The sequence below is a fragment of the Sorex fumeus genome, unplaced genomic scaffold (genome assembly GCF_029834395.1).
Source record: "Sorex fumeus unplaced genomic scaffold, SorFum_2.1 ptg000030l, whole genome shotgun sequence".
NCBI classification, from domain to species: domain Eukaryota; kingdom Metazoa; phylum Chordata; class Mammalia; order Eulipotyphla; family Soricidae; genus Sorex; species Sorex fumeus.
In genome coordinates, this window is record NW_026606087.1 from 9,855,704 (window position 1) to 9,880,041 (window position 24,338).

General features: G+C 54.2%; 1 protein-coding gene across 4 annotated transcripts in view; it reads right to left on the reverse strand.

Moving 5' to 3' along the window:
- The window catches only part of TUB (TUB bipartite transcription factor), a 93,894-nt gene that overhangs the window by 10,783 nt on the left and 58,773 nt on the right, over positions 1-24,338 (reverse strand). For 3 of the 4 annotated variants that reach the window (XM_056115988.1, XM_056115987.1, XM_056115985.1), the window contains exon 2: positions 44-95. In XM_056115988.1, coding sequence (XP_055971963.1) covers positions 44-95 — 52 coding nt within the window. Of the gene's footprint in view, positions 1-43; positions 96-8,788; positions 9,026-24,338 lie in introns of those variants that run through there. The other variant, XM_056115986.1, reaches the window with a different exon arrangement.

Here is a 24,338-nt window from a genome sequence, read left to right on the forward strand (position 1 = left end):
GGCCCGCAACCCCCTCCCTGCCCCCAGCCCCAGGCCCCCTCACCTGCCGGTCAAGCTTCTGCTGCCTCAGATTGCTCCCTTCATCATCTAAGACACTGTGGAGGGAGAAGCGGGGAGACGGGGTTACGAGCCTGCCGGGTGCCGGGATGCAGTCCAGAGCCCACCCCCACCACGAAGGACTCGTCTCAAGCACGCCCTGGTCGTCCCGGGGCCTGTGGTTCCCGGGTCTCGGGGCCTTGCGGGGTGGGAACACCCGGAAGGTGCTCTCTGGGACCAGCAAGCTGGAGAACCTCCTTCTGGGACTTGGGGAACGTGTTTCCTGCTGAGGTCCCTGCGGCCTGTGAGCATTGCTGGGCCCTGTCCTCTGCGCTCTGGGAGAGATTGGGGGGAGGGGGGTCCCAGACGGACAGGCTCTCTCCCGCTCGGTAGGGAGCACAGCAGGGGGATGAAACTGAGAGCAGCCCTGGAGGCAGGCGCGGTGGTGGAGGGTGTCAGGCACGCACAGATCCCAGGCACGGCGCTGACACTGCTGAGGCCGAAGGCCGTGGACACACAGTCTGGCCCTGCCTCCCTGGAGTTTCACTTCTCGGGGTTCTCTGTGTCCAGTCCCACATTCCAGGGGAGACAAGGTGCGCTGCCTGGGAGTGGGGCAGAGCAGAGCTCCCCAAACTTATTTGACCTCTAGGTGCTATTTCAGGAAAAAAATATTCCTCAGTCACCCCCCGGAAAGTCACCTTTATTAAGCAAACAGAAAGTGCCTCCCAATCGCATCTGAGACAACTAACCCCCACCCCCACTCCAGCCTCTCCCCAAACAATCCAGCACCCCCTGGGGAGGCAGTATCACCCACACTTTGGGTGTTTTGGGAGGGAGAAACATCCACAGTGCTCAGGGGTTACTCCTGGCAGTGTGCTCAGGAGAACCTCAGGAATGCTGGGGATCGAACCAGTGTCGGAGCCTCACCTGCGCTATCACCGGTCAGTTGCCATCCGCTTTGGGAAACACTGGGTTAGAGGCTGAGGGCCTGAGCTCCGGGACCCCCAAGGCCGCCCTGGCCTGACTCTGCGGGGCCTGACACAGCTCCCTGTCTGCAGGAGAGACTCTAGGATGGTGTGTGGTTCTCTCAGACACACGCTCACGTGGGGAGGGTCAGCACAGGCCCTGTGCTGGAGCAGACATGCCAGGGACCATGAATGGCATGTTGGCAAAGATGAGGTCCAGGTCCTCCCAGAAAGTGGAGGAGCTACGTCCACCTCTTTCAGACTCCTTTCATTTCACTTTGTTTTGCTGGTGATGGGCCGGGGGGGTGGGGGGAAAGAGTTCACACCGGGCGGTGCTCTGGGACAGTTCCTGGCTCAGTGCTCAGGACTGGTCCTTGGTAGAGCTTGGGGGACCACATGCATGCCAGGGACTGAAGTGGAGGCTGTTGAATGCCAGCCAAGAGCCTTACCACTTCCTTTCTAGCCGGAATAATCAGTCATGGGACGGGGGGGGGGGGGGGGGGGGGGGGCTGGGGAGGGGGGGAGTCCAGGGACCACAGACAGATCCCCAGGCCCACAAGCTTCCTCTTTCTCCCACCCTGGTCACAGCCAATGAGGAATCCATATTTCTCGGGAGCAACTGTCCCACTTACGTGCCCTCTCAGAGGTTTTACCCGGGCTCCACGGGCTGCCCTGCTCTCACAACCACCACTGGGCAGACAACAGCCTGATGCCCCACGCCCACTGCTGCCACTGCTCAGCAGGAGACCCCGTCAACAGGCAGTTCCATATCCCTAAAGCAGTGCATCCCTCAGGCTCCCGAGGGCCTGGCCCAGGCACGCACAGGGAACCAGCAGCTCTCGGTGGTGGTGGTGGGGGGCAGCCATGGGGGATGTGCCCGGGGTTCTGCAGGGCCTGCCACAATGTTCTCGCTGCTCCCTTAACTCCTAGCCTAATAGATATGGCGGTTAGGGTCTAGCCCCTGATCCAACTGCCTAGCAAGGGTCCATTCAAGAGCCCTGGTCCCTGGGCCTCCTGATTGAGCAGTGCCTGTCCACTGGCTGTCCCCAGGATGGGAGGAGATGGCAACGCAGGGCCGGCCGGCACAGCCTGCAGGGAACCACAGGGCCTGAGCTCCAACTTGTTCTGCGCATCCAACTCGGAGGCTGGGCACACGCAGGGCGAGGCCTGTGTGACTTTCATCCCACAGCTGGGGGCCCTCGGGTGCCAGTGGGAGAAGCTGCTCCCTGGCATGTCTCACCGCCTGGCACAGAGCAAGAGCAGGGGTCTGAGCCATCCCTGGCATAGGGCTTGGTAGTGGGGGGGGGGCAAAACGAATTGCATGAGCTGATGCTAGTACCTAGGGTGCTCTGGAAAGAGGTGGGGGGCAAAGGGAAAAACCCCCTTAGAACTGCTGGACCTGGGGCTGGAGCGATAGCACAGCAGGTAGGGTGTTTGCCTTGCATGCGGCCACCCCGGGGTTCGATTCCCAGCATCCCATATGGTCCCCCGAGCACTATCAGCAGTAATTCCTGAGTGCAGAGCCAGGGGTAACCCCTGTGCATCACCGGGTGTGACCCAAAAAGAAAAAAAAAAGAACTGCTGGACCACAGTGCCTGTGCCCGTGGCAAAAAGGCAGCTGCAGCTGTGATGGCCTCCAGCCCACCTGTGCAGATGAGGGTCACTGCCTGTCCAGAGCCCCCTGCTCCACTGTCATGCCCTTTCCACCCAGTTCTGCCCCACGAAAGCGTGATACCCTCTTCCTCTGTCCTTGCCTCCTCCCTTTTGTGACAGGGAGAGTGGCAGTGAGCCCCAGGCCTCAGCATGCACCGAGCTACAAGCCTTCGGGGAGAGACGGATGAAGTCAAGGGCTCGGCTCTGGAAAAGAGACTCCAGAAACCTCAGCGACCCTGGCAGGCTGCTGAACACGCCCCGGAGAGCAGGTCCCAGAGCAGCAAAGGGCCACGTGGACGACAGCCATCGCAGGCACGAGGAGATGACAACGGGTGGGCATTTCTGTCCCACACCAGGTCCCTGCCGCGGTCAACATGTGTCCCCAACAGACTGAGCATGCTCCTCCCTACACGGCGGCGTGTTGTGAAGAGGGGGACAAAGACACGGAGAAATCTGTTTCTGCGGTAGGCAACGGCGGAGAGGGGGCAGGCCCAGAGCTCCGGGGACTTCCGAAGAGAGCTAGTTAATATGGTTGGTTGCTATAAACCTCGCACTCAGGAGGAAGCCAATCAAAAGAGATAATGAGGGGATGGAGCGATAGCATAGCGGGTAGGGCGTTTGCCTTACAAACAGCCGACCTGGGTTTGATTCCCAGCATCCCGTATGGTCCTCTGAGCACTGCCAGGAGTCATTCCTGAGTGCAAAGCCAGGAGCAACCCCTGAGCATCGACGGGTGTGACCCCCCAAATTAAAGCAAAAAAAAGAGAGAGATAATGAGATGGCTGGGGTGCGAGACGGCAGCAGAAAAAAAGGAAGCCCCCCACCCCCTAGTCAGGCCCTGTCCCTTTGGTCCTTCTTCTTTCACCCACTTTTCTCCCTCTGCATAGGCCCAGGCAGATTTCAGGAACAGGAAGCGCTTGTGCACTAGACAGATGGCAGATTCTCGCACGCAGAGCTCAAAGGGCAAGACAGTGACAGGTACTGAGCACAGGCGTCTCACCCACGAGCACTGTGGCTGGGGACTAGAAAAGGACCAGGCAGTAGGGAACTGTGGGGGTACAGTCCGTGAGAGGTCTGGGGACACAACTCCAGCCTTGGAAAGTGACCCTGGACAGGTAACAGTGTAGGGATGAGACCAGGTCTTGTACACTGGAGGCAAGGAGATGACTTAGGGATGGGCAGTGTGGGACAGGACGAGGGACTTCATTCTTGGGTCAAAAGACAGGCCTGGACGTTTGGGGAGGGACCCAGACCCACACTTGAACTTCACAATAAACTCGAACTCCTGAACCTCCTGAGACTGGTCTGCACGTCTTTCATGGAATCCTCAGGAACCACCAGCACAGACAAACCCACACTCGTGGCCAGATGACAGCACCTCTCCTTGGAGTCCTCTTCGCTCCCCAGCCTGCCCCCAGTCAATAACAAGAACCAAGAGGAGACACTAATGACTTTTTAATGACCCAGGCTCCAATCACGGACTCGCTGCCAAGCCCAGGCCGCCAGCTGCCGCCCACCAGGAGGCGTGGACCAGAGCAGGCGCTGATGGATGGGGCTTCAGCCCACCCAGGCAGCTCCTTCATCAGGACCACCTCCTGCGGGGCCCAAAACCAAGCCATCCCACTGCCCAGGGCCCACGCAGTGGCACCACATGCCAGAAGAGTGGGCGAGGCCTGTGGGCAGGGCACAGAGGAGCATCTCCTGAAGGCCAGGCAGACCCGACAGACACAGGAAGGAGACTCTGATTTCCCCCTTCCTCTTTAAGAGGTCCCACCTGCACATTCCAGAAGATCCACTGACCTTCTGGGACAGGCCACTGACCCAAAGCCAGCTCACCACTGGGACAGACCCGGTCTCCATGTCCACATCCCCTTAGCCCCTGCCTGGCCTCTCCATTTCCTACAGTCCAGATGGATCAATCTGCCCCCACAGGACCCAGAAAGTCAGAGGAGCAGTAGGAGGAAGAGCACCCGGGTGGCCTGGCTCCAGCCCCAGCAACCAAAGCCCGACCTCCTGGAACACCCAGTCTGGACCTTCCATGGTCAGGGGGATGCTGGGGACGCAGCAAAGCACAGGTGGCTGGGCAGGAGCTGCTGTGGAGGGCAAGCTCTGAGTGGTCACAGGAGATGTAGCCCCTGGGGCTGCCGGCTGTGTTCAGTCCGACTCACCCAGCATGTTCACACCGCCGGGGCCACTCAGTTGGACTCAGGAATTCTGAGCTGCTAGGATAGAGACCCCGGCACCGGTCCCTCCAGTTCCTCCTTGTTTAAAGTACCTGACGTGTGTGGTGTGTGGTCCAAATGCTCAGCCAGGTAAATGCGGACCGTGTGCCATGGCTGGTGCTCACAAAAGAACAGAAAAGAAACTGAGGAGCTGCAACAGAGCTGCAAGAATACTGATGCAGCGTGATGTTCAGAGGAGGGAAGAGATTTCAGTCTGTGGGTGAGTGCCTGACGCAGGCTCCAGGGAGTACTATGGGAGGGGGCGAAGGAACTGCTAGAAGATCACTAGGGGCAAGTTAGCCAGAAAGACAGGGCACCCTGCTCTCAGGTGCATCAGAAAAACAAAACAAAACACAGTGTGGCCAGGCTTCTCCAGGGAACCCCGAGATCAGCCATGGCAACCTACGGACAAGATGTGGAGGTATAAGGGGGAGGGATGACCTTGTCCATGAGACAAACCTCCTGAGGGTTTTCCAATGATAGATCCTGCTCTGGAAGGCCAGTTTCCAACATTGAGTCAATTTCTCTAAGACCTGGAGGCCAGTCCGATTTCTCGGTAGACAGGCGATAATGAGACCCTAACCCAAGCCCTGACACAGGAGTCGCTGAGAGACGCTGCAGAACTGGCGATAGGATAAGCAGAAACCTAGCAGAAGCTGGTCAGGCCCTCCATGTGGGTCCCTAAATTCAGGTCCTTCCCTGTACACAGGCTCGGATGAAGGTGACAGGCTCCCCCAGACCCTGGGGTTCTGTTCACTGAGGGATTCAGACGAATGGCCAGCATGCAGATATTACCCTGGGGATGTTCTGGTCAGCTTGGGGCGGGGGAGAGCAGCGCTGGGGAGCACCAGCCTTGCAGCAGGTCAGGCCCACCCCAAGACCCTGCACACAGCGGGGAGGGGGGCGCTCTGGGGGTGGGGCCTTGGAAATCGGGGGTATCTTGTCTCTGTGGGGCAGCTGAGCTCACGGCCAGAAACCTGCTGAGCCCCCTGCTCCCCGGAGGCGATGGCCTGGTGAGGGCAGCCGGCAGTGGCTGCCAGAGCACAGGGGACAGGCGCCAGCTCCTCGGAGTCTCGATGCCCACCTATGACTCCTGAAAGGTCACGGAGTCACGACCCAGGGGGTATTTCCTACCCCTTGCGAAAACCCGGAGAAAGGCAAAACATAGAATCGGTGGTCACGGAGAGAAACAAAGTTCCCAACTGTTCATCGTTTGGGCCACATGGCTCCCTTCTGAGTCTGAACCTGCGAGTCCTTTGTGATGCCCCTGGGAAGACCACCACCCACTGTCTCTGCCCTGGAGAAAAGGAACCACGCAGGTGTGACTGAGGCACAGGGACAAACCCGCGCCCTCAACCAGCTGACTGGCCGACCTTGCTCCCCACTCCAGGGGACACATCTGGCTCCGACATGCTCTGCCATGAGGGACTCACATGCCAGCACACGAGGGCATGGTCCCATCCCCCTCGTGAGAATCAAGTGCCCGTCTGTCTCCTGCCCCAGTTTCCTCCAAGAGCCGACAGGCACGTGGCTTTGCCTGCAGCTGGCAACCCAGGTCACGCACGAGGCAAGGAGCCTCTTCTCTCTGCCCTGGCCTCTTCCTTGGCTTGGAAGCTGGCAGCCCACACCCAGTGCTCTGCCTGGCTCGGGGTAGGCTCGGAGGGACCCTGGCACAGCAGAAGCGGTTCTAGCACCTTCTGGTGCCAGCCTGCCCCCAGGGTAAGAGCCACCTATCTTCCCCCATTAGAAAGCAGGGCCCCCCGAGATGCAGAGCTGTAGGTGGGGTTTGGGGCTCCCAGTGCAGTGTGTGGGTACCAAAGAGGAATGGGGGGATAAGGGTCACGGGGCTAGGTCAATCACTCCAGTCAGGATACCCATGCCCTGGGCATTCGCTGGGGAACAGACTCATTTCCTGGAGAGACCACCACCTCCCTAGGTCCTTGCTCAGGAACAGGTCACCCCCCCCCACCCCTGAACCACCACCACCACCACCATCCCTGAGTCACTTGAGGCAGATTTTCCTCCAAGACCCGTGAGCTTATTCTACCTCACTCTAGAGATTTCCTAGAACGGTGACCTGGTCTGCCAAGTCCATCCCACAGTGCAAATGGCCACTCCCTCCCAGGTGAGTCTGTGGCCATGACCCTGCACAGGTATCTGCACAGCTCTTAGGCCATCAGCGTGTGGCCTCTGCCCAAGCACCTCTGCTAGGAGGTGAGAAGAGAGGGGTGGTCCCCCCTGTCATCCAGAAGCTCCTTTGCTCACACGTGGCCAGAGACCAGGACACTGCAGAGGTCGCCTGTGTTCCTCTCCTGGATGCCCTGAGGCGGGGGCTGGGAGGTGGCACCACCTAAGTGAACTCAGCCCCCTCTGAGACCCTCAAGGAACCTCTGGTGGAGGGGAAACGCAGGTATGCCGCACAGGTCACCAGGAAGCCTCCTGGGGGGCTGGAGGGGTGGGAAGGGCACCCACAAATTCTGAATCTGGCAAGCTGTGAAGCCCCAGAGGATAGAGGCAACAAGACGTTGAAGAGAAACGATGGACTCCTGGGCCAGTGACAAGTGCCCGCTTGGGAAATGATCTGCTCTGAAACAAGCCCCGGGCAGTTTCTGCAGGTTTCCATTTTGGACACTCAAGGAAGGGTGCTGTCAGAATGACTGCCAGCCAGCAGCATCCGGTTCTACCCTGAGAACAGACGTCTGTCATCAGGCGGCTCCCGAGGGCCCGTCCCTACCTCTGGGGTGGCAGCTTAGTTGTCCAGCACCCTTTTTATACATACCTCTCCAGGAGGCCCAAAGAAAGCCTTGTAGCCCATGGCAACCGAGGAGCCAATGGGTGGCTGCGGATCTGGTGCTGCCATGGCAATCAGCTCCTTTCCAGGGGCAAGGCAGAGGATGGAGTAGCTAGCGGGATGGGGAGAAGCCCCAGAGACCCCTCCCCAGCCTCGCCCCTACACAGGTGGTACAGTCCAGCCTGTCCACAGGACAGACCACAGGGTCTGGGACATGGGCCTGGCTTCTTCTGTGTTCCACACATGGAAAGGAGCCCTGGCTCTATGAGCCAAGCCACAGCCAGGTAGAGACCTGTTAGCCAGTGAATGTCAGGGTTCCTGAAAGGTAGGAGCGGTCCTTGCCAGTGGGGAGGAGGGGTTGTTGGCTGTTCTTCAAAGGCTGGATGTGTAAGTGCACAGATACCTAGAGTTGCACCTGCATGAGCCCACCTGTGTGTGTGCGCGTGCGCAAGTGTGTGTGTGTGTGTGTGTGTGTGTGTGTGTGTGTGTGTGTGAGTGCTCTGGTGCTTGTGGCTGTGAGTGTGGACAGATACAGGTGCACGTGCGTGGGGGCAGCCCTGAGCTCTGGGTGCCCAATAAAGCCTCCAGGAATTCTCCCAGTAAGGGCCTGAACCCCCTCCCAAGCCCGAGTGGGTCTGGTCCACTGAGCGCACATCCGGTTGGTGTGTGCTGGTTGCAACAACTGGCCAGATGTTCTGGGCCTATGAGTGCGGGTCCGAGCGCGCTGTGCTCCCTCCCCAGTGACTCCCACTTGGTACTGACGACCCAGCAAGGCCCAAGAAGGCCCGCACGAACCAGGGGGCCCGGTCCTTGGAAGCAGCCCGGGGCGGAGCGGGCGTGTTCTGTTCTCCTGGGCCCCCAAAGTTGGGATAGGAAGGACCAGCGCCTCGAACCCGTAGACCCCTCTGCAGGGGCTGTTAGGAAAGGGGATGGGGGTCCGGCAGCCCGGTCGGGGTGTCACCGGCAACCCCGCACCCCGAGTGGAGGCGGTGGGCGCTCCACTCCGCTCCCGGCGCGGCAGGCTGATGGGCAAGCCCGCGGGGGGCCTGCACCCCGCTCCCACCCACCCCCCAGATGCAGAGAGAGAGCAAGCGAGAGAGCGGGGCCGGCGCCCCGCGTACCTGTAGGGAATCCAGTCGGAATGCGGCTTGGAAGTCATGTCTCTCGGGGGCGGGGCGGCGGCTGCGGCTCTGGAGGCCGGAGCCCGCGGGGGCCGGTGTGGGGGGCCCTGCTCAGCTCCCGGGCCGCCCCGGGCCACATCCTCTCGGGCCGGGGATGCGCGGCAGGGCCCCGGCCGCGGGCGCGGACAGCGGTTGCCGGCGGGGTGCGCGGGGCGGCGCGCGCGCGGGGAGGCGGCCCAGGCCCTCGGCCGTCCGTGCCCGGCCCGGCTTCTGCGTGGCAGCGGCGGCCCGCCCCGCCCTCCTCCCTCGCCCCGCCCCGCCCCGCCGCGGCCGGGAGCCCCCCCAAAAAAGCCCAGTCCCGAGAAATCGCGGGGAGCCCGGCTCCACGCACGTGACCGCGCCCGTGCCCTCCTCGGGCTGTCAGAGCGCGGCCACCGCACGGGGACTCTGGCCTCCGATTCCTCCTTCTGCACACAAACACAAAAAAATTCGGGGAAGAGTCCTAACACCCACCGCTCTTCGCCACTAGGGGATGGCAAACCGCGGCTCAGATTGGGGGCCGGGGGGTGGGAACCCGGGAAGGGCGGGAGAAGCGGCAAGGGCGGGGGCGGGGGTGGTAACTGTGGGATCCGGCTGTGCAGGAAGGGGATGAGGCCAGGATGGAGCTAAAGAGGTCCTGGGGAACCCTAAAGGGTGGTCACTCCCTCCCTTCCCTCCTCTCCAGTTCTCACAAGCCCACCCCACCCCCAGCCATTTGCTCTGGTTTCAGTAAAAGAGGTGTTCCCTCAAATCCTTCCTTTTTAAGGCACAGTCCCTATACACTCACACCAGCCTAGAGAGGCGCTCAGGGGCTCATTTTATCCTTGTTTTCCAGAGAATAAAGCCTCAGGGATGCCCCAAAGTCCCATAATTAAAGCACGGAAGCCACGGGCAGAAATGGAACTAGGGTTTTGTCCTCCAAAACCTAGGGGTCTCACTTAAAAGGAAACAAAATAATCTCTGGACAAAGGTTATCTTACAGTGTTGTGTGTGTGTGTGTGTGTGTGTGTGTGTGTGTGTGTGGTGGGGGGGGGAGATCCTTCCTAACACCAACTCTATTTTATTTTGCTTTTGGTTTTGGGGGTCCCACACAGCTACACTATGCAGTGCCTTGGATGGAGCCTAAGGCAAGCGCCTTACCTGCTGTGCTCTCTTTGGCTCCAATCAGCAGGGACTTTAAAGCAAGGCCTGAGGTGGGGATAAAGGGCAGAGGACACACAGGGAGCCTGGGGCACCAGTAGAGGTCAACAAAGCTGCTGGGCTGTACTGAGGGGTGCAAACGCGGGTCAACACTACCCGTGGTTTCCTCAGGTGCACCCTGGATTTAGCAGCACCCCAGCCCCAGTGCCCCCCAAACCCTGCCCAACCAACCCAGCACTGTGTCCAGATGGGGATTCTTTGGGGATTCAGATGTCTCCCTGACCACATGACCGGGTGGGGGTGCAAGAATGGACCGCTGAGCTGAGGAAGGACTCCACGTGCGGCCCTGGTTCCACAGTCAGGCCTCCTTACCCCGGGTCACCCTCAGCTCTGCAGCCTTGCCCTGACTGGTATCTATAAAGCCCATAATCTTTTCTGGGCATCAGGGGCTATCAATAGAATACAACCTATTCAACCCTTTCAGTGAAGTATCCATTTCACAGAGGAAGGATCCATTTCAGATCCATCTCAGAGGAAGAAACTGAGGCACAGAAGAAGTTAAACACTCTTGCCCAACTGGTTAAGGGTGAATCTGAAATTCATACACTGTCCGGATCAACAGTCCTTGCCCTTGGTCTTCTTCCTACCAATGAAAGTTCATGCACTGGTGCACCCGTTCCCCCGGTGGCTAGCGGAGCACAGAGCAGGTCAGATCCATCGCAGGCCTGGCATCAGGGCATTCTAAAGGCCGCAACCCCGGACAACCAGCCACAAGGAACTATCACTGTCTTGGGGGGAGGGGAAGGGCAAAAAAAAAAACAGATAAAACAAATCACTCCAGAGTGGGTGCAGGGGCGGAAAGCAGAACTGCTACTGTGCCTGCTGGGACACGGGGCCCAGGCCCTGTTTTCAACTCTGGCGTGTTTGCAGCCTGTGAAGGGGGAGCCTATGACCTTCAGGCCCGCAGACAAAGCTGCAGAGCATGAGGCTGGCCCTGCGTTCTCCGCTCTCCGAGTTACAGACAGTGTCTCCTTCACACATGGCTAGAGCCCAGCACATCTCCCTTTCAAGAACTTGAGGGCTTATTTCCCCACCCCCAGCCCCCTTATTCCTAAATTACCTGACACCTTAAAGCTATCAGAACTTAGCTGGAAGGTCTCAGGAGCCTGGAGTAATTGAATCTATTAAGTAGGCACTTTAGGCTCTACCCTAAGGGAGCAAAATCAGGAATCAGTGTGAGGGGCAGAAATAAGATAGCTCTCCTTCGCTTCCTGTGGAGGCTGTTCATGTGCTCATGGGAGGAGGGAGAGCTGGTGAGACTGTGTACGTGTCTGTGTGTTGTGCACATGAGTGTGTGTGTGTCTGTCTGTCTGTCTGTGTTGCCCCTATAGTATTGGGCCTGGACAAGAATTTTTGGGAGGTTGTGTAGATGCGTGTGCATGGGAAGGATCAAAATTCCTATCTGTGAGCTCCTTAGGGTGCATGAGTATATAGATTCCTCTCAAAACTGCAGTTAGAGGTTTCTTGTTCCGAGAGCTCCATCAAAAAGTCACTCCAGAAAGTAGCATTGAAGAATATTCTACAAGGCAATGGTTAAAATATAACTGTACCTTAGAGAGACCCTTGAGGAGAGGCCAACTGGTAAGTTTTTACAGATTTAACCCCGGAACAAGGTTCTCTCTTTCGAAATGCTGCTTTGCAGCCCAACACCCCCTCCCTACCCACCTGTTCAAATCCTGCAAAGATGAGATATTTGCTATGACTTTAAATCCTCCCTGGGTGCTGCTGAGGCATTTTCCAACATGCTCATGGTTGGTGAGGGGAGTTAAGGAAACATAGCGATGGAGCAGCCAAAAGGAACCCCTCAGGTCTGCCACCCTGCTAGAGGGTCCTGGGGCAAGTTCCCCTGGGTAAGACCAGTTCACCCAGGGGAGGAGGTTAGTGTTTGGCATCTTGGTACTTCCATGCAGAGTCTTAAATTTTCTATCTGTAATTTGGGGTTTATTGGGAGTGGGCCAGCCCTTGCCAATTTTGGAAGCACAGAATACAAACAACATTCTCAGCTGGGCACCACGTCCCTCAGTCCCCAGCCTAGAAGCTTGGCATTATATGTTTGCAGTGAGGAAAACAACTCTAATTCACCAAACATTGGCTAAACGCAGCCGGGGTTAGAGGCAGCAGAGGTGTGAGCAGGCGTCCTGCTCAGTTCTTCTCACACGGAGCTTTTAGCCAAGCAGGAGGCCCTGGGATGCTGGTGTTATAACACAGGTATACACTAGGCTGGGGGGCTGGGGATGCAGCTAGGGCAGTGTGTGAGGGAAGGAGAGAGAGGGCTTAGGACAAGGCTTTGCTAAGGATAAGACTGGAAGGCAGCTGGACTGGGCCTTGAAGGATGCACAGGATTTCACAGACTAATCAGAATGGGAAAGAAGATGTGCTTCCCAGTTACTTAAATGCTAAGACTGGCCAGGCACTGTGTGGAGTGACTTCCAGCAAGGGTAGTCCAGACAGAAAGGAGGTCCTGGGCAAGGTTTCAAGATATGAGACAATCACCCTGTGTGGTGGCATATGGGTGAGTGGTTCGGATGGCAGGAGATGGGTCTGGAAGCTTAAGTATGGTACTGAGATCATCAAACTAGGGAGATTGGATTTTATTCTTTGGCGAGTAGGACACATTTATGTTTTTTGTTCCTTTGGGGAGCAGGCTTACTCCTGGCTCTGAGCTCAGGAATTACTGCTGGGGGGTTGGGAAGGACCATATGGGGTGCCTGGGATGGTACCCTCATTGGCCGCAAGCAAGGCAAGCATCTTACCAGCTGTACTATCTCCCCAACCCCCATTTATAGAGTTTTACACCAGTAATACCTTGCCCAGATGTGGTTTTTAGAAAGATATAGCTAGAGACAAAATAAGAGGAGACAGGACCAGAGGAACTGAAACTGAAAGACGGCTACAAGGGAAAAGTCCAGCACCGGGACGACCAGGCCCTACACCACACCCCAATGTCTGTGGGGATGCCATCATGGCAGAGTGGCAGTGTCCTGTGAGTGGTCAGTCCTGTGGCATTTCCCTCAAGTACCTGCAGGCCATATACAAAGATCATGACCCTATTACATGCTTGAAGTAAGGTGAGGAGGCTTACTGAGAGCTTTGGGGGGGGAAAATGTAGGCAAACCACCAGTAAAATTAATGACAGCCAACATGTCCACTTCCCACTTCCCAGTGAGGAAGACATCAGCAAGCAAAAGTCACAACAAAAGCCTGGAGGAATTGTAAAGCTCATAGAGCAGGAAACAGGGGAGAAAAACAAAGGGCACCATGGGGCTGTAAGATGAGCCTGAGTGGACAGCACCCACGAGACTGGCCACGTGGACCCAGGCACCTGCAGGGGTGGCTGTCGAGTCCCCGATCTGTGGCGCGCCCTCACTTTGCCCTTCACAGAGGCAAGGGTGGGTACAGAATGCAGAGGTATGGCGCTCCCTCTGAGTTCATAGATTTCCCATTCCAAAGTGAGGTGAGAGATGCCAAATGGGATCTGGAAAGGAGGCGCGGAAACTCTGGGCGCGCGAACCCATAGCAGGCCCAGGCCTCTAGCATGGGGGTAGGGGGGTGGGGTGGGGACAAGGAGGGGAGATGCGCAAAGGGTTGTGGGAGATCTGAGAGGCATCCTAGGGAGCGCCCTCAGCCTGCCTCTCAATTCCAGAGGGGGCTCCAAAGAAGACGCTCTGGGGAAGCTTAGCATGTGGCAACAGGGGTGTTGGGGCCACTTGGGCTGACCTCTCTCATCTGACTGAGCACTACTGCTTGAGGGTTCACCTGAAGCCCGGGTTTGTGGGGGTCAAGCACACAAGAGTGTTTTCTGTGGACCAAGATGGGTCTTGCCAAAAAGGCTGATGGAACTATCTTAGTTCCCAGCCAAGAGGGCCCCACTGGAAGGGGAGGGGTGTGGACCCCTTCTAGGACCTGAGGAGAGAAACCGTATTCTCTGTGAGGAGAAAGCTTCACCCACATCCAGGGAGTTGCACTTGGGGAGAGACCGGTTCTGTCTGGTGTTTGTCCTGAAGCACCCATGAAGGAGGTCCCTAAGGGGTAAGTCCCCAAGTCGACCCCCACTCACCCAAGCAGCAGGCAGGAACATCCCTGCCGCTCACCTCCCCTCTCCCCTTCCCCTTCCCATTGCTCTTTCCCCTTTCCCCTTCTCCTTTCACCTTGTCAGGGAAACGCTCCCAACTCTCCTTTGTGGGCGGGACTGTACTTCTGGTGGGTGGTGTCACACTGTAGTTTTAAAACACTTGGGAGATTTGAGGGGTCACCAACCAGTGCTCAGGAGGCCTGGGAAACACTCCCCGGGCTGAGGATCCGGGGCAGGGGATCACCTGGTACTTGGTCCTCCAGGTCACAACATCTGCCGATGCTGGGCCCAGCGGTGCTGGGGAGTGAACCTGCGTCAGGAGCAGTGCATGCATACCTAGTCCCTGAATCTGGCCCCTCAAAACTTTTCTTATACTAAGAAGGATATATGGACAGAATAACCTTTGTTCACTGCCCAGAAAAATTCATGTGAACTGCCCTCAATTTTATCTAGGTCTAGGGAAGGGCAAAAGCAGGTCCATAGGCTAAGTTAAATACATTTAAAGAGATCAGGGAAGATAAAAACAAAATTGGCTTTATGATGACATCTCCTGAGTCATGCCTCTCAACCTCAGAGTCATCCATAGCTCGTCTCATCTACTCCTCACAGCAACACGGTGAGGTAGGTGTTATCATTAATCCCCACTTTACGGATGGAGACACCCAGAGCTACAGAGCCTGCTCAAAGCCGCGAGGACGCCATGTGAGGCTTGACACTCAAACGGAGGCAGCAGAGAGCTGTCGAACCACAAGCATCACGGCGATGCTCCAGAGAAGACCGGACGAGGAGGGCCTTAGGCGTCTGCCTTGAGTTCCTGCTCTATACGTCTAGTGGGGCGAAGAGGCGAGGGCACCAGTCTCGGGGACAGAGCGCCCCTGCTTTCTTTCATTTTCTGGGGAAACAGCAAAAGCCAGGCTATGTGACGTCTATTTCTTCTGGGGACTTGGTCAAGTACATAGTTCCACGACGTTCACAGGCTGGGTCACTAAGCATCTTTTTACAGGGACTTTTCAGTAACAGAGAGAGTTTTACGAGATGGGTTACAATAATGTAGGAAAACGTAATGGCCTATAAAGAAGTGCTGTGAGCCAGTGCACGTATGATTGGTCCCATAAAAAGCCACCTGGGGTGCAAACAGAGAGGGTGGAGGGTCCCCAGCTAGGCCCCCCAGGACTCACCCCACCTTTCCGGTTGAATGCTCCTTCTAGGTGACAGTGCTTCCTCCTGACTCCAGCTCTGGGTTCCTGCTATGCCTCCCCCACCCCACCCCACCCCCGACACAAAGATGCTAGGAACCCCTTGACAGCACAGTTCCCATCTCCTCCCCATGGGGAGACAGAGAGGAACCAGTACAGCGAGTGCCTGTCCCATGGCCTGGTAAACATGACATTTTAAGAGCCCAGAGGTTAAGGCATCCTGGGTCACCATGTGCAATATACTCCTGGGAGGACATGCAGGTGGCCATGCTCAACTGCACGTGTTTCCACTGCCCAAGGAGCTTCTGGGATTGGGAGCAAGTTTAAGATGGAGGGGGACAGGGAAGACTGGCCACTGCTCCGCCTCTGGCTCTTCACTGGGGGTCGTCAGCTCTGTTCTGAGGGGCTGCAGAGCTTCTCCTACTCAGAGAGGCACATCTGCAGTGGTGGGTGGGGTGGGGCAGGGGAGAGGGGAGTGGGGAGCTTAAGCCCAGGGTCCCTGTCCTGGGGGAGCCGTGTCGGCTGTGGCCAGGGCTCCTGTGCTCTCTGCCTCAGGGCCTGTAAGCCCAGCTCTCCCGGGCGGGAGCAGGGGCCATGTCATAAATAGGCAAAGCCTTCTGAGGAGTCCTCAGGCCCCTGCACTCAGCCTCCAGGATGGGGGTTGCTTTACCAGCCTTATTGGATTTGCAGACAAGCAACAAGGAATTAAGCTGATCAGGAAGAGAGCTAGCGCACTCTCAGACATTCATAATGCCAGATTTATCTAGCAGAGCCCTCTCCTTTGTCAAACAGAGAGCCATTACCTTTATATCCTCGGGCAAAGAACATTTTATTTTGTAACCTTTCTGAAAAACCTATGAGTCGTAGTCTTGATTTCCACCTGCTCCCCCATCCCCAAGGAAAAAAAATTATGGTTATTTAAAACAACCCTATTCCGAATTCACAAGTCAGTCTCTCCAGGAAGAGGAAGCAGACCCTAACATGCGACTTTAAGCTATTTGCAAAGTTTATCACCCCAAATTCAGACTTTTTTAATTTTGGCTCAATGGTTCTTTCCTCCTTTCAGCTGATACGTGTAAGAAATATCAGACTCTATCATCACCGGGTTTCTGTAGAAACAGTGCTGAAGGGTACAACTAAGAGATTGTTGTCATTCTGCCTCCTAGGCTGAGTGTTCCCAACTCTAAAATGGGGATGCTTATAGAGGAAAGAACCCCAGCCCTGGTGCCCGGTTGGAACTCCCGTGGTTAATGTGCTGTGTGACTCTGATGCAATGGGTCAGCTCTCTGTGCCTCGGGAAATTCAGGGAACAATCTCCAAGGCTGCCTTCCAGTACTACATGTCTGTCTGTATATTTTGACTTTTTACGGCAGTGCTAGTAGGAGACAAAGAAGATGATTATAGTTTTAGCAACCCTGAAATAAGCCTCAGGGGCTGGTATTATACCAAGGAACTACGCACAGCTCTAGGAGAGCTGAATTTCGTTTTTCGCTGCGGCGACCTCACTGGGTGGCAAAGAAAACCAATCGTTGGGGCTCCCCTCGTTTTCCTCTTCTGCCTAGCTGAAGTGATGCCTGTCATGCCTCTTGCACCGGGTAGACCCAAGGCCGCTGTGCCGACGTTCTCGGCACTGTGGCGGTGTCACATTTAGTCATCAGGGTGCCCACCTTGGCGGTTCCATGGGGCTCTCATTGATTGCTCACAGTTCCTTCAGGAGCTATTAGTCAGCGGGGAGCATGAGCGCAGTGGGTGGTCCCCGCAGCAAGGGCTCACTCAGGGTGAGCCTGTGCCACGGGTCTGGTAGGTGAGTGTGAGAAGGGGCAGTTCCCATGCTGCCTCCTGCCTGGGTTCCAGGATGGGGGGCGGAGTTGGCTTCTCAGCAGCATCCCGGGTCTCTGTGTAGCCCTTTCTACACTTCCTCAGGTGGGCTCCAGGGCTTGGGAGTCTGGGTAGGGTCCGGGAAGGTTTCCCTCTGCCTTCTCCAGCTTCACACCGCCTCTGCCGGGATGCTCTCCTGCATCTCTGCCCCTGATTCCTGGGTGCCCACCTTACTCCCAAACCTCCTCTGCCGTACCACAGTGCTTGCTGCTCCCGAGCCTGTCTCTCCTCTCCTGTCAGCCTCAGGGGTCCAGAGTAGGTGCTCAGTGACCAGGGGCCAGGGGGTCTGCTCAGTATAAAGACCCCCAGAATCTGATCTATACACGTCTGGTCAGATGGCCCTGTCCTGGCCCTCATACCCACTGTGGTTCCTGGGCGGGTCTTCTTAGAGGCAGGTAAGCAGGATCAGCCCTCAAAACAGATTGGGGCTGTGGTCCCGGAGGCCAGCGTCCTTAGAGCACCAGGTGTTCCTCTCGTCTGGGTCACTCTTGGCTCTGCCCCAGCCTCTGGCCACCCCCTTCCAAATCTTCCAGGTCCCTAGATTGGGCCTCAGGGGCTCAGAATCAAACCTCAGCTTACTTCTTATGAGCTACTGGTACCCATTTCTCTAACCCAAGACGACTGTTTCCCTTCCCTCCCTCCCTCCCTACCTTCCTTCCCAGCAGTGCTCAGGAGTGCTCTGTCCTGAATACCATATATAGTGCTGGGAATTGGAACTGGGGCCAAGTCTTACTTCTTATACTATCTCTCTGGCCCCAAACAATAATCCTTCATTAATTTATTTTTTTTTGGGGGGAGGTTGGGGCCCACACCCGGTGGTATTCAGGACTTACTTCCGGCTTTTTGCTCAAGGGTTACTCTTGGCTACTCTTACCTGGGGACCCACATGTAAGTGCTTAGATCTGAACCCCAAGATTGGCCACGTGCAAGGCAAGTACCGTAAGCCCCGCACTATATTTTCAGCCCTTACAACCTTCTCTTAAGTCATCTCACTCCATCTTTGACTCTGACACTCTGGTGCCTCCTCTGGTGCTCCCACTGGGGCAGGTGACCACGTCCCCTACTTGATCCAAAGATGCTACTAGTGTCTGTCTGTCTGGCAGACTGGAAAACTCTGGCTTCTTACATGAGCAAAGACACAGCCTTTGCCCATGTCCTTGGCTTTGGTGTATTGATCCATAAGCGGAAGAGGTAGACTGTTGTCTAAGCACCCCATTGTCACCAGAGTTTAATTACCTAGGCCCCTATTTGACAACTTGTATCTTGCCTACATTTCGCACCTGGGAGAGCAGATGGAGAACCTACTGGCCTTGGCTTGTCCTTACACTTACACTTCTAAACAAACTTCAGTGAAAAGCAGAGAGCCTCCCCCAACCCCCCTCCCACCCCTTGCAGACAGAGAAGGTGGAGGGGAGTGCAGCGTGCACCCCAGTGATGAGTGTATGTCCCTTCCGCCCGCCCCGTTAAAACGAGCAGAGCTGAGAAGTACATGTGAGCAACCCACAGGAAAAGCGAACAAAGTCCCAGAAAAAAAATCCCAGTAGCCACACATAGGTGGGAAAACCATGACCTTGATCTCTCCTCCTCCCCAGGAGCCCAGACATCACCAAGTGCTGTTGCCATTAAACCTTAAGCATCTCCTCCATTGGTCCCCTGGCACCGTCTCCAGTGTTACCACCACCTACATCCAAATAACTCCCCCCCGGAGCCTGGGATGACCCAGGGTGCTTCACTTTGTGGGCGGCCTGCTGGCGGCAAACCTGCCGTGCACTCCCTGTGCTCCTGGGGATTTAAGAGTTAATATATTAAACCATTTCAAAAGTGCCTGGCACACAGTGAGGAGAGAACTGTCTGAGCTGGCTGTTGTTACATAATGATCTGCACCTCCTTTCCCTCTGCCCCCCTGCAGTCTGTTCTCACATGGCAGCGAGAATGATCTTTTCATAATGCAAATCTACCATGGCACCTGCTGTTTAAAGTCTTTCACTGGCTTCCTGGGCTCACACACCAGAAGTTCTTAGTGTCTACAAAGCTGATCAGGTACAGGTCTGCCTTTAGATGTGCCAGGAGCAAGCTTCCTGCCCCTCTGTAGATGTTAGCTCTGAGGTCTGGAAACTGTCTCTCACCCCAGCCCCTCCAGTCCCAGAATCTACTGTTGAGCCTGAGATGGTGGCTCAACTTTATACAATAGCCAGAATATGGAAACAACCCAACTGCTCACAAACAGATGACTGAATAAAGAAACTATGGTACATACCTGCAATGGAATACTACTCAGTCATAAGAAAAGATAAAGTCATGCAATCTGTTGTAATGTGGATGGATCTGGAGAGTAGCATGTTGAGTGAAATAAATCAGAGGGAGAGGGACAGACTCAGAATGATCGCACTCATATGTGGGATATAAAGAAATGCCACAGGGGAATATCAAATGCCCAGTGACGACATAAAGGCTGGTCTTCAGTAGGAAGCTTGCCACTGGGGCGGGAGTTGGGGCGATAAGTTAGGGAAGGCAACACTAGGAAAATGGGGGGGGGGGGGTAAAGCTTTCCTCCCATTGGGGGTGGGAGGAAAACTGGGAACAACGGGAAAGGGTAGTGGGCACTGGTAGAGGGATTAGTGTGTGAACAATGTATGCCCAAAACTCAACCATAAATACCTTTATAACTTTGTAAGTTGCAGTGATTCAATAAAAAAAATTATAAAAAGGACTGTGGCTCAGAGGGCCTGGGGAGGAACTGGGACTAACTATCTAGAGAATTTTTAAAAATGAATATCTAAATTCACTACAATAAGTGTAATAGCCAGCCTCTGCAAACCACCCAGATGCCCAATGAGAGATGAGTGGATAAAGAGGCTTTGGTACACGTACACAGTGGAAGACTACTCAGCTAGGAGAAAAGATGCAATTGTGTAGTTTGTTGCAACTTGGGTGGAATTGGAAGGCATTATGTTAAGTTGGAGAAGGACTACATAATCACACCTGTCTGTGCTATACTGAGAAACAAAACAAGGGACTAGACAGTATCAGATGAAGACAAACACTTGACTATTAATTATCAAATTGAGATCACAGAGCAGTGAGGGGAAGGGAGAAGGAAGAAGACTAGAAATAACATAATGTTAGTGGTGAAAGGAAGGTCTTGCGTACTTTGGTGATGGTTAAGATGCAGAAACTATGTACATCAAAACCATGAACTGTAATACTATTATAATCAATGTTACCTAAACTACAATGATTTTTTAAATTAAAATTTCATGTATCCATAAAAATTAATGGAAGTCCCTGAGTATGATACTGATAAATGGCATTAGTCTAAAGGTAAAACAAAAATTTATATGATTTTCTTTTTTAAAAAATTTGGGTCATACCTAGTGATGCTCATGACTTACTCCTAGGGTTGCACTCAGGGATCACTCCTGGTGGCACTCTGGGGAGCGTATGTGGTGTTGAAGACTGAACCCGTGTAACCTGTATACAAGGCGAACACCCTTGTATATGCTGTATTATCACTCTGGCCCCTAATTTATATGACTTTTATAGTTATACTTGAATACAAAAATCATTATCATTGTAAATAATACACTGTACTTGGAGCTAAGAAAAATTAGAAGGATCAATGAGAAAATCTTGGGGGATGGAGCGATAGTATAGTAGGTAGGGCATTTGCTTTGTACACGGCTGACCTGGGTTCAGTCCCTGGCATCCCATATGGTCCCCCACATACCACCAGGAGTAATTCGTGAGTGCAGAGACAGGAGCAACCCCTGAGCATTGCTGGGTGTGACCCAAAAAGCAGAGAGAGAGAGAGAGAGAGAGAGAGAGAGAGAGAGAAGAGAGAAATCTCTAAAATCAAAGAGTTCAACAAAATTTCCAGGCTAAAAGAACTCTATAACATTCTTATACAATAATCATCTACAGAAAGTAAATGAAAGATAACATTTTATAATAGTTGAATTATGTATGAATTGTTGCTTTTAAAATGAGAATGAGACTTATTTGTGATTCATATGAAGAAAAAATTTAAATATAATTGAGACTTATAAAAAGAACTTGGATCGAATGGGAACTCCTACTATATTCCTTATCCTACATGTTTAAAGGACTATTTTAAAGATAGGAATTCTTGCTGCATTTCATTTAGTTCAAAGCAAAATTCCAAGAGGATAACAAAATGTGATCATGTACAGGGATATTTTTGTGGGCTGGAGAAGGGTCATAACTGGCTGTGCTCAGAGATCACTCCTGGCAGTATTCTAGAAACCAGATGAAGTTGCAGGGGTAGGCTGCATGGAAGGCAAGAGCCCTACCCACTGTACTATATTTCTGGCCCCAAGAGGTTTCTTTTCTTTTCTTTTTTTTGGGGGGGTTGGTTTTGGGGTACAGCTGGTCTTACGCAGGGGTTACTCCAGACTCTGTTTTCAGGGATTCTTGCTGGCAATGCTCAGGGTCCATGACATACTGGGGATAGAACCAGGCTTCCAAGATGCAAAACATATACTCCAGCCCATTAAGTATCTCTGCAGTCCCTGTACAGAGTTCATAAGGTTCCCTGTGAGACTAAGGAAAGAAGGGCAAAGCGCCACAAGGGCCTGTGAGTATGATTCTGGTAAGAAACCCAAAGTCACCATACTGACTTGATGGCTTGTTTTGATCAACTGGGTTCCTAAGTTTTATCTTATAACACAGTTATTCAGTTTTGTAAACTGTCCATGTCTTCACACGTGAATATTTTTAGAAGTCAATGGACTAAGAAGAAGTAAAACGTTTCTGTGAGAGTGACTTTGGGAAATGGGGCAGTGAAGAGTAGACCCTCTCACAGAGTGAAAGGATCCAGGGTGGAAGCACTCCACAGGAATCACACAGGGTCCGGGGGTGCTGTTCTGTCTGCTCCCCACATTCCCACTCTTCCGGGAAGTTGCTGAGGAGCTCCCAGTCTCAGGGGAACCCCAGTGATGACTGATCATCAGCGTCAGCAATAGCCACCCAGGGAGCATGCCTGAAAGGCAGAGTGTGAGGCAGTGGGGAAAGAGAGGCTGGCCAGGGCGCTGACGCCACCTCTCCGGGCGCCTGTTTTGCTCTATCAGTGGTTCTCTCTTTCCATTTTCAGAACCAGGAGTTAAACGTGTCCAAGTCAAGTGGCCTCTGATGAAGCCTGGGATAAACTCCCAGTCCTTAATTCCTCTAGATCAGGGTTTCTTTTGGTTGGGGGGGGGGGGCGGGGGGTGCAGGGAGGGACCCAAGTGGTACTTAGAGGGCCTGGGTGTCAGGGGGAAGGGTCAGTCCCTCCTAGACAATTGGACCTGTGTGTGGTCAGTGCATCCTCAGGCCCTGAACTATCAGGGATCACTGTGCTATCCTGGTGATGATCAGGGCACCTCCAGTATAGACCAAGTGATGACTGGGGGTCTCTACGGCTATACCCGGCTATATTCTAGGGCTGCTCCAGGGAGCGTGTGGTTCTGGGGCTGAGCCCAGGTTGGGTGCCTTTCCCTGGGCCGTCTAGATCAGGGCTTCCTAAACGTTTTCCACTTGTAAACCCTTTCACCCAAGAAATTTTTACACAACCCTACGTATGTAGGCATATAAACTACAAACTAGATATACAAATAAAACTTTACTGATGATAAATTATAAAGAAATTTATTTGGAAACAAATTTTGGAGTTCTTTTTTTCAACAACTCCCTACACTTAGTTATGCTACCCTATGTGGGATGGTGACCCACAGTTTAAGAAGTTAGACTCTGGATTGCCCAGGTATAAGATGAGAAAGGGAAAAAGAGCCAGTGCGAAAACAGTGGTTGGTTATTCTGATAGTGAATGAGAGGGGGAAATCGTGCTAGATATTAGTGTATATTATGAAGCTATGACAACCGTAACAGTGGGGTGACAGACACAAATACCATATAAAACACCAATGGAAGACAATAAGCAACCCAGATGTAGATCCATATCTCTAGAAAAACTTCACTGAAACATTAATTAACAACACTACCAACAAAAAGATAAAGGATACTAAGAAAATAAGAGTGCAATACCATGACAACAACGGTGTCCGTGTTTGTTGCTTGTAAAGTGTGTCTGGGAGAACGAAGTGTTCTGAGCTGATTTTCAATTGAAGTAACTGTTCATGCTCTAGTGGGCAGTTTATGCAGAGAAAGTGTAGAGCCAAGCTAGGACAGTTCCACAGCCCACCAGGCAGCAGGGCATGATGCCCGGGGTCTGCATTCTACTCATCACTTCTCCCTGCAGAGTGGTCTCAGCTAGGTTTTTCCTACCTGAGCCTCCACCCAGCACATCAAAGATAAAGAATTAATGCAGAGGCCCTCCCCTGCCCTTCCAACCCTGCTGTCCTGGGACTGCATAAGCTTGGACTCAGTCCCCCATTTCTGGTTTCTACAGCAAGACGAGGTAGGTGGACAGAGAGACACTCCAACCTCTCCTGTTCTAAACTGTTTGAATAACCTGGGAAGTGACTCTGCTTCATCAGGTGTGAGCTTTACCTGGAACTTACTGGGGACCCAGAGATGGGTCCAATGAGATGTCAGCCTGTGAGGTCTAGGCAGTGAAGAAGGCAGACACCACAAACACAGGAGGGACTCAGCCCAGCCAGAGATAGACAAGGAGCTGTGGGGGCCCTGGGGAATGGGCAGTGCGCTTGGCTGGTTCTTCAGGCTCTGCACCTCCCCCCTGAGGACACCTGAGTCGGGAGACTAGATGAACATAGGTAGCTTTTGGAGAAGGAACAACACAGGTGGGGGGGGGGGGGGGCGGAGGGTTTCATGCCACAACCAAACTGATCTTGAATCTTTGTGTGTGGGAGGGGGTCGCAGGGGGCACACCCGTCTGTGCTCAGGGTTCCTCCTGGTCCTGTCCCCAGGGTTAGTTAACTCCTGAGGAAACCCCAGGAAAGCTAACCAAGACCAAGGTCAGTCACAGGCCAGGCAAGCAGCTTAGCCAACCTCTTCCTAGCTCTCCAGCCCTGATCTCTCTCAATGGCAGGAACTCAGGGTTGTTGTCTTAGAAAGAGACTTGGTTCTGGCGTGAGAGGGGGACCACGGAAGCCCTTAGACAGTGAGGAAGTGGCCAAGCAAGAGGCCAGCAGGCTCCTCAGCAGCCTGGCCCGGAACTGACTGTAGAAGGGGCACGATGAGAGGAAAGGCA